This window comes from Eschscholzia californica, unplaced genomic scaffold (genome assembly GCF_041429995.1).
Source record: "Eschscholzia californica isolate CP2 unplaced genomic scaffold, dmEscCali1.0.p SCAF_5, whole genome shotgun sequence".
Lineage (NCBI taxonomy): Eukaryota > Viridiplantae > Streptophyta > Magnoliopsida > Ranunculales > Papaveraceae > Eschscholzia > Eschscholzia californica.
The window spans coordinates 32,649,225-32,662,815 of record NW_028238472.1 but is presented as its reverse complement, the minus strand read 5'-3'; the positions used below and the strand labels follow the sequence as shown (position 1 = coordinate 32,662,815).

The window sequence follows — 13,591 nt, the reverse complement described above, 5'->3', positions numbered from 1 at the left end:
GCCAAAACCAGTTGATCGACCTAAAGTGCCTGTATGCCTAATCTATGTAGAGTGGGTCATTCTATCAACAATTATTCCCTACCTGTGATATATATATATATATGCTTGCACCGGTAGTTCAAAGGGACAATACTATTAATGCTCAGGAGGACCATAACAACATGACTAGTTTGATTCCTGAGACCTTTGTAGATCATTTTGGTGAAATGCATGTCCCCTCTATTAGTATGCCAAACTTTGTTGTCTTTTCGTCATTCAAGTTTGGGGATTACCTCTTCCTTGTGGCCGCCTCACTAATATACTTATGTCATTACAGTATTGTGAGACGGTTCTTATCGGTCAAAACTTTCTTATGGGTAGACCCCCAAATTTTTCGTCTTTTGTTATATGATTGGTTGATCTATTGAGATGTGGGATCTTGATGTTTGTGGGTAACATCTCTGGAAACCCTCCACGAGACCTAACTCGTGCTCTTGTGAAAGCAAGAGAATCAACGACTAATTGCATGGTTCGATGCAATCAAGTGATCCCGCGTGAGTGGTCATCTTTTTTATGGTCATGCAGTTATGTGCTTCATTTTTTTAATATTTTTGATAACCTAGGAGAAATTGGTACTTGTGTTGCTTTTGAGACGAGGTTCGTTCCAAGTTTGGGGATGGCGGTGAGTTTATCATCAACTTGGAACTCGGTATGCATGAGTCTCGTTAGTAACCTCTTTTATCTCCTCCGGCTTTGGTAATATCTTTCCACCCTCCTCTTTAAATTAATGTGTCTTATCTTTTGCTGAGTATATGCTTAAAACATTAAGGACAATGTTAGTTTTAAGTTTAGGGATGAGGATATGACATTTTGGCCTCATGACCTTGGGTTTCAAAAGATTAGAGAGTTCAACAAAATTGACCAAATTTGAAATTTTTTGGGTAGATTTGGTATGATTCTAGTGGTATTCTTAAGTATGTTGATGCATATGGCTCTTTCTCGATAAATCTTATGCATGCTCTTCGTCCCTTCATGAATGTTAAGTCCTTTAGTGTTCGTGTGCTATCATGTGAATATAATCTTAAGGAAGAAGGAACACTTCTAAGTGACCTAAAATAGTTATTAGTGGAGACTTAAACCCATGTGAGATATATGTGCCTTTTTATTGCCTTTGAGTGTACACTTCCCCGCTAACTCCGAGTAGAATGAAGAGCTACTCAACTTCGCAACTTTCAATAGAGCTTAGACAATCTCATGAGCTCAACTTCCTTAGCCACTAGGAGTAACATCAGGATAGCGAATAAACCTTACTCTTGTAGTCCATGAAACCCGATAATGGTGTCAACTTTAGGGAAACGGATACTCCACCATCCATTCATCATACTACTCCCGAAAACGAAGGCATGAAAAGTAAAAAAGAAAGAATGTGAAAGTAAAGGTGATTTGTTGAGAATACTATGTTGTATTTTTGTTTTGGTGTTTGGGTATGTGTGTAAAAAAGAAAAGAAAAGGAAAGAAAGTGAAAAAGTGAAAAAAGGAAAAAAGGAAAAAAAAAAAAAAAAAAAAAAAAAAGATAAGAGAGAAAAGAAAAAAAAAAAAAAAAAGAAAGAAAGTTGTTTTTGTGTAAAAGTTCATGTGAACTCTTGAGTGTTTATGTAAGTGTTTAGAATAAATAAAGTATTCAAAGCAAAAAAGTTAAGTTTAAAGGTTGTTTGAGTGTTCTTTTATCATTGAAGGCGTCGACATTCTCGGGATTTCATCATCGTCCATTCCATCACTTGTATCCGTTTACCTTTAGGAGGCACTATTAGAGGGTAGGAGTGGGTGAGAAGGGTGAGTGAGCTTCCCCATTCCGTTAGTGGTTATTTCCATTCTTAAGAGATCATTTCGTTTTAGAACTTGATATCCTCATTTAATTTTTGTACGTGTTGAGTTTACTTTATTCCATGCTCACACATGAGAGTAAACCATTATGATTCGTTTTTTAGTGATTTCATGTTTAAGAGCGTATGACCGTGAGGCCAAAGTCGAGGCGAAATATGCTATGATAGGAAATAAGGTTTTGTTACTTTAGACTTGGATGATACTCATGATGATGGGACACTTGCATTTGAGCATGAAACTAATAGTGAGGAGACTCTTAGCATGCTTTTGTGTTTATTAGTTTGATTCATATGTTTGACATACTTAAGTCTCTCACTCGTTAATCATCACCTTATTTGCGTCGATAGTTGAACTCTTATGTCTCTTGGAAATCTAGAACTTTGTGGTTGTATTCACTGGAAACCCTCACAAGACAAAACTCGTCCTCTAGGGGTAACCTAAGGGTTTAAAGGCTTGTTGCATACGCTAAATGCAACCGGGAGTCCTCCGAAAGTGAGCTAGGTTTACTTTATTGTCTTGTTTTGTTTGTTTGCTCGAGGACTAGCAAATTCTAAGTTTGGGGATGTTGATGTGGCGTGAAAATGCCACATTTAGGTCACTTAAGTTTGATGAGTTAGTCCTTTTCGGATTTTATTTCTAATTATTTATGTGTTTCTATTGCTAGGTAGTTTATTTGGGGTTTGGCGTGTGATTCGGAATAAAAATAGCGAATTATCACATTTTCATCTCATGAGACCAAAGGAAAGAAAAGAGCACCAGGGGTATTTTGGTGATTTTGGTCAAAATCAAAGATCAAATGAAAAGTGGAGTCAATGGCGAGTCCAACGGTGAAAACGGAAGTCGATTCCGAGTTCGAACGTGGAAGTTATGGAAGATATATAGAAGCCGGAGTCGTTGCTTGAAATTAGATTTGTAAAGAAAAAGGATGAAGGCACTCCTTTGGTTCTAATGAGATGCAAGCCCAAGTCCAAGAAGAAATCCATAGAAGAAGATATGAAGAATTTAGGAGCACCTCTTATTCTAATGAAGCAAGCCCGAAGCCCAAATAGAAGAAGAAAGAAAAGAAATCTTCAAGGCACCTCTTAATGTGTTGATGAATCTTGTCTTACTACACCAAAAAGAGGGGATCTATCTACTATTCATCATCTTCTTCACCAAGCAAGAAGGAGAGAAGGGAGAGAACTAGGGTTTTGAAGCTTCAACTTTGATAGAGAGAAAAAAGAGAGAGGGTGAAGGATTCCGGCCAAAGCTTTGGCTGGTACAAGAAGGAACGGGACGAGCTGTAGCTGCTGTTCTCGGCCGCAACAGCAAGAAGTAGCGAGCACAAGAGCTGCTCGAGCTCAGGCTTCACAAGAGCTCGGATCTCTTCATCAAGGACGCGGCTGCAGGCCTCAACTTGCTCGGAACAGCAGCAACAACAACTCGACAAGCAACAGCAGCTCGGGTTGTGGTTTCTTCACGCCGGACAGCAGCTAGCACGGGAAGACAGTAGCTCGGGTAGACGGCATTAAGCACGGGACAGCAGTTAATGCTCGGACGCGACGAAATCTTGGCTGGACTTGTGGTTAGCCGAAATCTTCAACTCTTGGCCGGATTTTTCTACACTTTCCGGCCACTTTCTTGGCCGGAAACCTTAGGGCTTTTGTTCTCCTCATCCTTGGCTAGCTTCTCATGTGGTTTGATTTGGTTTTGAGCTACAATTTTAAGAGAGAGAAAGCTTGGTGAAGCTTTAATGGTGGTGGGTTTTAAATGAAGAAGATGATGGTGGTCGCTATGGGGAACCCATAATTTTGCTAAGGGGAGATCGGCTGCACCTTAAATACTCATTTTTTTTCCGACGATCTTAGCCTCGAACCACATCGGAAAAGGGGGATTCTCTTATCATTTTTTCTTCATTTATTACTTATTCACCATGTGTAGCTAAATCAAGTGTGTCGATTGTATGAGATGAAATATGATGAATTTGTGATTATGTTTAATATGATTTGATGTTTTGATTATAAATTGATGTTCATTTGATTCGATTATCGTTTCGATCGTATTTTCATGTGTTTTGTCAAACACTTCACATAGTTAATAGACGAAACGAAGTATTCGATATCGATCGTAGTCTAAGTCATATTTTCATGTGTCTTGTCATGCACTTCACATAGTTAGGCGACTAGATGACACTTTCGATGACTCGGGATTAACAGATTTAGACATTTGTTTGACTAAGTATGATCTCCAGATATACGTAGTACTTAGAGACATCTACTTTAGGAGTCGAATATCGATTGTACATTGACACATTAGATCGGACTACACATAGTCGTAGGTTTATCATTATGGATTCCAAGACTTCGACACCTCTCTCACTTATTTGTCTCCCGACTCTTGTTCCCCGACTCTTGTTCTTCCGAACTCTTCTCTCGAATCTCTCTCGCCCGTTTACTTAGTTATTTAGTTTAGTTTTACTTGTCTTCCTTTGTTGCTTCTTCAATTATCAAAATTCCCCGTTTACCTTTGTTCTTTTTCCGTTTTTTGTCTAAGTTAGCTAGTGACACCTAAACCGACGGATAAGACCCTTCGATATCTAAATTACCTTCCTATCCTTGGATCGACTCCGGTTTTGCCGGGCTACTACTTGATACCTCTGCTTGGGTTTGCAATTTACGAATAGTTTTGCCATGATTTTAGTGAATCAATAATCTTTTTTTTTGTTCCTTTTTTTTGTGTTGAAATCTTTTTTTTGTTCCTGCTTTTTTTATAAATAAGAAATAAGGTTGGTGGGTGGGGGAGGGAGGTATTAGGTTAAAAGATAAAGCAATGGAACAAAAGATAAAGTCAATGATTCGTTAGATTTTGGCTCTCCTGCTTTTGAAGTCATTAAATACTTCATCCAATTATTGTCCTAGGCGTGGATAAGAACAATTAAGCTTTTTAGTTTCCATGTAATTTGGGTTAAGTTTCAAGTGGGTCGTAGATGACCAACTTATCCAATTGGTCCCCAACTTTGTCTAGTGTTACCAATTGGTCAAACATAATTCGTTAGTCAAACATAACAATTGATATTTTTCTATAGATCTTTAACAATGTTTCCCTCCATATTTGCCTTCATATTTGCTTTCACTTTCCCCCTCATTACAAGATGTTGTTGGTAGACTACCGACCATTTACCAATGTTTGCCTCCATATTTGCCTTCATATTTGCTTTCACTTTCCCCCTCATTACAAGATGTCGTTGGTAGACTACCGAGGTCTTTTAACTTTAATAAAAATTTCAATCTTTTCTTCCTTCTGTCTCCTTCACCACCACCACCACCATCATCATCATCATCATCAGCATCATCATCATAGTCCTCATCATCGTCTCTTTCGCTTTTCAGGAAATCCTAGATTGGAGTTTCATAGACTAAAACTCCAATCTGAGACTTTTGCTCGAAGAGAAAGATATTCCTCGACAATCCCATCTTGTACTGCGATTCATGATACCCCGGTCTGAGATTTTCTAGAGATAAAGTGAGATGATGGTGGTGGTGGTGACACAGAGAGGATTTTAGAGGATAAAAAAGAAAAAGCGAAGGGGGTCGAAATACTTTGAAGGGAATTGAAAAAAAAAAAGAAAATTTTAATTGTTAAGTTTGATAAACGATACAATGATCTTAAGGGCCAAGTGGAAATGTTGCACAAAATTGGAGTGCAACCAAGCAAGTTGGACATTTTATTACGGACCATTTGTGAATGAAGCATATAATCTGTACAAATATTTTATAGATCTATTTTGCCCCGACGTGGTGCCAAATAGATCCAAAGCTCTTTTTTTTTGTTGAAACCATCCGAAACTCATTCTCCGATGGAAATCCAACATGCACGATATTTGAAAATTCTTAGATTTTTTTTTAATGTGATAAGCGGGGTAGGGTTCGAACCGTTACAATAAATCAAATAAAGCACTGAAAAACAAAGAGAAAACTGAACCATCATAGTATCTTTTATATTAGCCCCAGTCTTTCCTCACTCTCACTGTACCTCTAGTATCTATATTAACAATGTTCACTAATTCCACTGGTAGATTGTCGGAATTAGAATAGTTTCACTATATCCCAACTTTCATTTTTTATAAAGGATTCGCCTCTTGACTCGTTTTTCTAAATATGTGATGAACACGTATTAAAAAATTCTTTAGATTTACCTTAAAAAGACAATTTAAAAAAATAGAAATCCTATGTGGCAAAAGACTTATTGGGGAACATGAATATATTACAACAAAAATTCTATTCATCCCTCCATTTTGGTCTCTCCCCCAGCGCTCTGCTGATGTGGCGACATATCACTGGAGTATATTTTCTCACCATTCTATAAGCACTACAATTCATCTCTTTCTTCTTTTCCACTTATTGATTTTTTTTTTTTTAAGAGAGATAATATGAGAAGAACTGTCGTTGATGATGATAAGAAATGTGTCAAAATCACAAGATCGAATTAAAACAGCCCAGATTGTCTTCTATCTGGACGGACTTTATGACCACTTTTAAGTTTAGTCAGTCTTGAGCTCGAGACAACAAGATTAGGATCACTATCATGAATCAAATCCATTCCTATTTCTTGAAGATAGATTTGTAAAGTACACTATCACAGATAGTACTCATCATGCATATACGAGGGCTTTTCGTGGTATACTTATTAATAGATTGCAATTTGCAAGTCTTTTTCAAAGAAGAAAAGGAACATCAGGAAAGTATGTTGAAGGCCTCTCTTGGCCGAATATCCTTGAATTCTGAACTTCGCAAAAGAAGATACTTGCACTCTCTTATGGAAAAAACAGACAGAGGGGACAATATCTCTCAACTCTTGATTGAGAGGGGACAATATTTTCCAACTCTTGATTAAGAAGTTAGCTCCTGAGCCGGGCATAATGTTGTGTCTTTCTTTTGATGATGTTATTTCAAACCACGTTTCTATTACTAAAATGAAGAGTCTTTTACTCCATTTACATCTTCGTGGTGACTTGTTTCATGTGAGATGTTATTGTCATGTTCTTAACTTGGTTGTGCAAGATGGTTTGAAAGTTCCCAAGTCTTCTCACATGTTACAACAGTTAAAAAGTAACATGGAGTATAATTATTAGTGTTAATGGTGCACATATTAATCAGTTTAATACCCTTTGTGTTTCACATGGTAGAAAAAAAAAAATTCCAACTTGATGTGAAGCATAGGAGGAGTTCCACCTATTTGATGTTAAGTGGGAATTCCACTAATTTGATGTTAATTAAGTGGAATTCTGCCTTACGGGGACATCCATACAACTTTTTTGTCTGATAAAAGGAGTCATTTTCCTCTTTCAGACAAAAATTGATTATATGCTCATTTATATATAAATTTTTGAAATCCTTTTTATACAGCAACCATGTTCTTTTTTGGTGCGTCTTATGTTATAAGTTGTCATGTTTTTGAACACTTGCTTGAGATTGGTGTCGTGGTCAAAGACAACTGGGGTAATCCTTTGTTTGGTGGGATTGTAGCAGCCATGGAGGCTAACTTCGTGAAGTATGAGGAGGAAATTCCTCCATTATTTGGTATATATTGCTTATGTACTTGATCCTAGGATTAAAACTACGGTCGAGCTTGTGTTCGATGTTCTTTATGATTGCTTTAGTACGTCTGCCTCTACTCTTAAGTTTACTCAGATTGATATGGACCAAATTACAGATCAACATGATCAACTTTTTGCAGAGTATAGTGCTGCTAAATGATGGGTTGAAGTCCTTTTATGCGACAACATCTAGTGTTTCTCAACCCATTCCTTGTGTGCCTTCTTCTTGTCGTCGTGATATATTTTGGGACAGTATCAATAGAGCTCGAGTTGATACTCTAACTGCCGCCGCTGAAGAAATATTCTGATATAAATCTGAATCTGAACCAGCTATTAATGATATGTCGAAGTTTAGTGTGCTTGATTGGTGGAGATAAAATGAAAAAAGATATCCCGTTCTCTTGTTATTGCACGGGATGTGCTTGCTATTCCTGTGTCGATTGTAGCTTCCGAGTCGACATTTGCAATGGGCAAAAGGATACTAGGAGATTACCGGTAGTAACTTCTTACCAAAAAGGTTAGAATGTTGCGTCATTCTTAAAGATTGGTGGAAGCTTAAGTATTCTTGGGGGCCAGAAACGAGTCGGCTCGAGTACCCATCGGTACCTAAGGTCCCGGTCCAAGCGTTCTGGGCTTCAAATTCTCTAAAACTTTATAATTCTCGGGCGGGTTCAGACGGGGCAAATTCAGAAATAATTTGCACATGGCCCGTCATGGGCGCTTCTGCAAATGAGTAATGAGCGTTGCGGGTAACACAAAGTACACGTAACTAAAACAGAACACAAAATGCGTAGATAAAGAATGTATACATCAAACTACATGTAAAAGCAAAGATGAAGAGAGATAAACACATAATCACAAAGAACCTACATATGACATAGACCTAAGAGAATATACATATTTAAGGATTTAACTTCTTCTCAAGATCTTTTTTTTTTTGTTAAAATACTTATTCTTAAGATCTAAATGGAGATACATGCAAACAATAAGAAATATAATTGAGATAGAAGGTGAACATTCTTTTAGAGATCCATGAATCATTTACTTTATTTTTATTTTTCTTCATTTCCTTGGATCTCAACCTTGAGAGAGAAATTCTAAGGTTCATGTTGGCTTAAATGTTCAGTACGTAAGAATGGACTTTTATTTGGCATTTGCCAATTCTGCCCAAAATCAAACTATTCATTTGAAAATGTTGTACCAACAGTTTACCGGTAAGAAATAGAATTGGAAAATATATCGGTCATATTTATCATTGTGAATTTTGTCAAGAACAAGAAACTATGATTCATGTACTATTACATTGTGATTTAGCTAAGGTAATTTGGCTGCACTTCAATGTTATTTCGATTAATATCTGTAACATAATAGACTGGATCACTTCATGGAAAGATATAGAAGATCACATTAGTAGCCTTTTTGCGATTATTCTTTGGCATATATGGAAAGCAAGATGTGATAAATGTTTTGGGTCTAAAGATCCTGTCCCGATGATGATCATAGATACTATCAAAAGTAGTACTAATCTCCAGAATATTCATAGTACCCATCAGCAAATTGAAAAGGTTATTGGTTAGTCTCCACCAGTCTTTCCTTTTGTTAAAATTAATGTTGATGCTTCCTTTATAGCAGTACAGGATGAGGCGGGAATAGGGTGTATTATGCACGATGACCAGGCAAATTTCCTTGCAGCAGCAGCTTTCACTTTTGGGGGTCAAAATGCTGAAGAGTGTGAATGTGGAGCCATCTTCAAAGCTCTTGAATGGTCTCTTAAAAAGAAGATTGTTTACCTCCATATTGAAAGTGATAACCTAAATATAGTTCAAAAACTCAATAGAGAAACAATAGACATATCTTGGCAGTCTGAAAAGATTATAGATAAAGTGCAACAGTTGGAGGCCAACTTCACCAAAGTGATATATACTCATATTCCCAGAGAAGGCAACTATAAAGCGGACCACTTGGCAAAATGGAGTAGAAGAAACAAAGGAACATGGTTGTGGCTTTCTTTATTAGATCTTCCGCAGGAATTGTATAATGTTTTTTAGACAGTTTAGTTGTACCTCAACAAAAAAAAAATGTTGGCTTAAATGAATAGGTTGAGGAGAATAGATTGTATTTATAAGTCATCAAGCATCGTTTCAACAAAAATAAAATAAAAAGTCATCAAGCATCGACTTTGTTTACGTAGACCCCCTATTCTTCTTGCGAATCCCAAGCCCCAAGACAGACCAGGTCGTATATGAGGCAAGGCGGGACTTAAGGCACCCAGTACGATTGTGTGACGCCCCGAGCCCAGCAGTTACCGATATTGTCCTCCCTTTACGCCACCGTCCTCGCACGGATGGTAGGAGGTTTTGTTCTTGGCGAGAGCACCACGGACTCCCCCAAAAGGCCTCAACACTTACCAAGCTTGAGCATACACCTATAGCCCAGGCTCCGGACACTCTCGTGAGCGATGTGGGACTATCACAGATTGTACCGACTGCCAACCTTCCAGTTCTGGGCTTGAGAGGACAGCCCTCCTTAGGATTCACCTCCTATTGACTTGACTCGAGTTAACCCGCTAAGTTTTTGGTCTTCTCTCGACTCATTGACCGTAGTCAACTGATGACCAATTTCTAGATCATCAAATTCCCCTCAAAATTTCATACCTTGAATTTTTTTCCCAAAACATTTGCTTGAAAATTTCATATTGGAAGTAGGTCATCTTGAGGGAGTCATTCGAGTGGGTGCTTTTAGAATTAAATGAAAATACTTGTCACTTCTTATTAAATTGTATTATACTAGAGTGCAACCCTTGTCCATATTGGACACGAAAATTTCTATATGCATGTTAATATCATCACATACTTTGGTCATTTAATGAAGTTACAGGAACGGGTAGTTATTTTGACTTTCAAATATCTATCTTTTGAAGCCTCTTTAGAAGAAACCCTTACACTGATATTCAGAAAACAAAAAAAACCTTAAACTAATCTCCTGATCAAACCCAAAGCATTCATTAAATACAACTTTGAATTCCATTCCAGCAAACAACCAACACAGACACTACTCCATTAACTAACAAACCTTCTTAGGTTATGTTTGTCTTCTCTTACCGAGTTACCGTTACAATCTGATTCATCCCAACCTATTTTACGAGAGACAAAAAGAAACATTCTAAAATCTTAATCGCCTCAATTCAGACCACGAGTCAGGCTTTCTGGTTTCGTAAAACAAACACTACCATAATACTATAATATCAGGTGTTATCTCTGATATCCCCTCTCTTACTTTGTATAGCTTTTTTTTCTCTTTTCCCAAGGGAATAAAAACCCAAATACAATTAAACATAAACATTCATACCTTCGCATTTGTTGGATTTGGAACAATCATTTTGAGATCGATCAATCTCATTACAACCATTGAATCTAATCACAATGGAGTTACTTGAGAAACAACGATGGGGCTCCGAACGACATGTTTCTTTCCATCAACCCATGACAAATACCCGAATAAACCACCCGAATCATCCATTACTAAATTTCTATTATCAACTGTTATAAACACAGCAAAACTTTGTTTCTTCACCTTCTCCGAAAATACCAATCTTGTTGGTTTAACCCTTATTGTTACTCCTTTTGGTGATTCCATTTTAAGTCTGTAAATTGAATTAACAGGACCCACATTTGTAACAGTTCTGATGATGGATTTTGTCATAACCCTTGTATCTGAACTATCGAATATCGCAGAGATTGATGGGTAATTCAAATTCTCTGTTCTTGATTTTCTTGATGAACATTTAGCTGGTATTTTAGTAATCACTTGAATTGTTCTTGGTGAATACCCAATTGAACATAAGAAGTTAACATAATCATCATTTGTGATATCATAAACTAATCCAGGATCCATAGCTAAATCAAGATTTAATTGACCAGAACCAAAATCAAATGGGTTTGATGAATTACCAGTTGATTCATCAGTCATGGGTTGGAATCGATTATCGTTGTTACTAGCAGTAGTCATCATAGCTGATCTAATCATAGCTGGACTCCATTGATGATGAGCAGATTTAAGAAGAGCAGCAGCACCACTAACATGAGGACAAGCCATTGATGTACCAGAAAGAATGTTGAATTCTGATCTTCTGTAATCTGAATCTAAACCAGTTGGACCAACTGAATCAGTCCAAGCAGCTAAAATATTAACACCAGGAGCAATCAAATCAGGTTTGAGAATTTCTGGGGTTAATCCATTTGGTCCTCTAGCAGAGAATGAAGCAACAATTGGAGCTGGTTTAATTCCAAGTACAGTTCCTCTGAAATTAATAGTTGCAGTTGGAGAAGATGAAGATGAAATATATGCTTTGATTTTATCTCCTTCATTAGAACCAACAGCACAAGTAGGAATTAAATGAGCATCACCAACTAAACCTTCACCATTAGTGATACCATTAGCAAGAATCATACCAATTCCACCAGCTTTCTTCACTACTAAACCTTTAGAAACCCTAGGGTTACTTCCTCTGTCACAAACCACAATTTTTCCTTTTACCATAACTGGATCTAACGAATTTTCCATACATAGTGAAGCAGAAAGTAAACCTGATTTACCTGGATAAACAAGAGAAAACATTTTCCCATCAAGTGGTTTTCCGGCATATAATGATACACCGGAAAACTTCTTTCCGTTACCAAGGATTATATCAGAAGGAAAATTCCGATCAATTGTTCCTGCTCCGACTGAAGTAATCCATGGAGCGACATTTGTTACAGTCATTCCGGTTGGTCCATCGTTTCCGGCAGAGGAAGAAACAAAAATTCCGGCGGATGAAGCACCGTAAGCACCGATTGCGATCGGATCTAGATAATATGGAGATGAAATTCCATTTCCGCCACCGATCGAGATGGAGATTACGTCGACGCCATCAGAAACAGCAGAATCAAAGGCGGCGAGAATATCAGAATCAAAACAACCAGAGTTTTTCCAACAAACCTTGTAAACAGCGATTCTAGATTTCGGAGCAACTCCTTTAGCAATTCCTGATGCATAACCAGACATGCTTGCTCTGAAAGCATGACGACCAGCGGCAGTTGAAGCTGTATGAGTTCCATGTCCATCAGCATCTCTCGGTGATCGGAACTCAACAGTTTGATTAACAAAACCAAATCCACCACTAGGTTGAGATCCGGAAGCAGCTTCATGGCCATTAGCAAAAAACCTAGCTCCAATTAACTTCCGATTGCAGTTTTTTGAGCTAAATTTCACTCCAGATTGACAAATACCTTTCCAACGAGAAGGTACAGGACCAAGATTCCGATCAGAGAAACTCCTTCGTTCTGGCCAAATTCCAGTATCAAAAACACCAATAATTACATCAGATCCATAATCTGATTCTGACCAGAGACCTTGTTGATTTCTAAGACCAAGAAATTGAGGTGAACGAGTTGTGTGAAGTTGACGACGATGATCTTCAAAAGAGGCAAGAACTGAAGGATTTCTAGTTACAGAATCTGCTTGATCTTTAGTTAAAATTGCAGAGAATCCATGAAATACTGTATCATAAACGTGAATGATTTTAGAAGAATCAGCAAAAGAAGAAGTGTACCAGTGGTAGTGAGATGGAAAAACTGATGGTTTCGAGTGTTGGTCGATTCTAAAGATGTAAGTTTTTATGGTTTGATCGTTATCATTATTAGCTGAAGATGGAAATATTTGTAGAGAGAGAAAGAAGAGAGAGAAAATAAGTAGAGAGAGAAAAGATATGGATGGAGAAGAAGCCATGAAAGCTAGGGTTTTACTTGAGAAGCTCACTCAGTGAGTGTGGTTTTAAAAGAATTTTCACCGGTAGAGTAAAGTTGTGTCTTTTTCTTTTCTCACTTTTTGGAAAGCGACTGTGTGTGGTAGAAGATACTTGGGTAAGTTTTTGGTGTTTCTAGTGTTGTACAAGTTTGATGCTCCACTTGCCACGCAGCTTAACTAGTTTTGGGAGATTTTGACATTGATCCCCACTTTTGCATGAATATTAAGACTATACCCCCTTTTTTTTTAACTTTTGATTTAAACCCTCACGTGGACGGAAAACATTAACTTCATAGTTAAATATCAGTTGTACGAATCACACGTGTGAATCAGGACAAAAATGCCCTTATGTAGGATTTTGACATTTAC

At 37.5% G+C, this 13,591-nt stretch overlaps 1 protein-coding gene across 1 annotated transcript; it reads right to left on the bottom strand.

Annotated features, from left to right (window-relative positions):
• Positions 1-10,305: 10,305 nt before the first annotated feature.
• On the bottom strand, positions 10,306-13,361 carry LOC147538664 (subtilisin-like protease SBT1.6). The gene has a single exon (XM_086640198.1). It carries the CDS (start codon positions 13,202-13,204, stop codon positions 10,856-10,858), a length of 2,349 nt encoding a protein of 782 aa, XP_086496324.1. The 5' UTR covers positions 13,205-13,361; the 3' UTR covers positions 10,306-10,855.
• Positions 13,362-13,591: the final 230 nt, after the last annotated feature.

Bases quoted from the DNA above. Each gene is read 5' to 3' on its own strand.
- LOC147538664 (XM_086640198.1), bottom strand. From the start codon at position 13,204: ATGGCTTCTTCTCCATCCATATCTTTTCTCTCTCTACTTATTTTCTCT.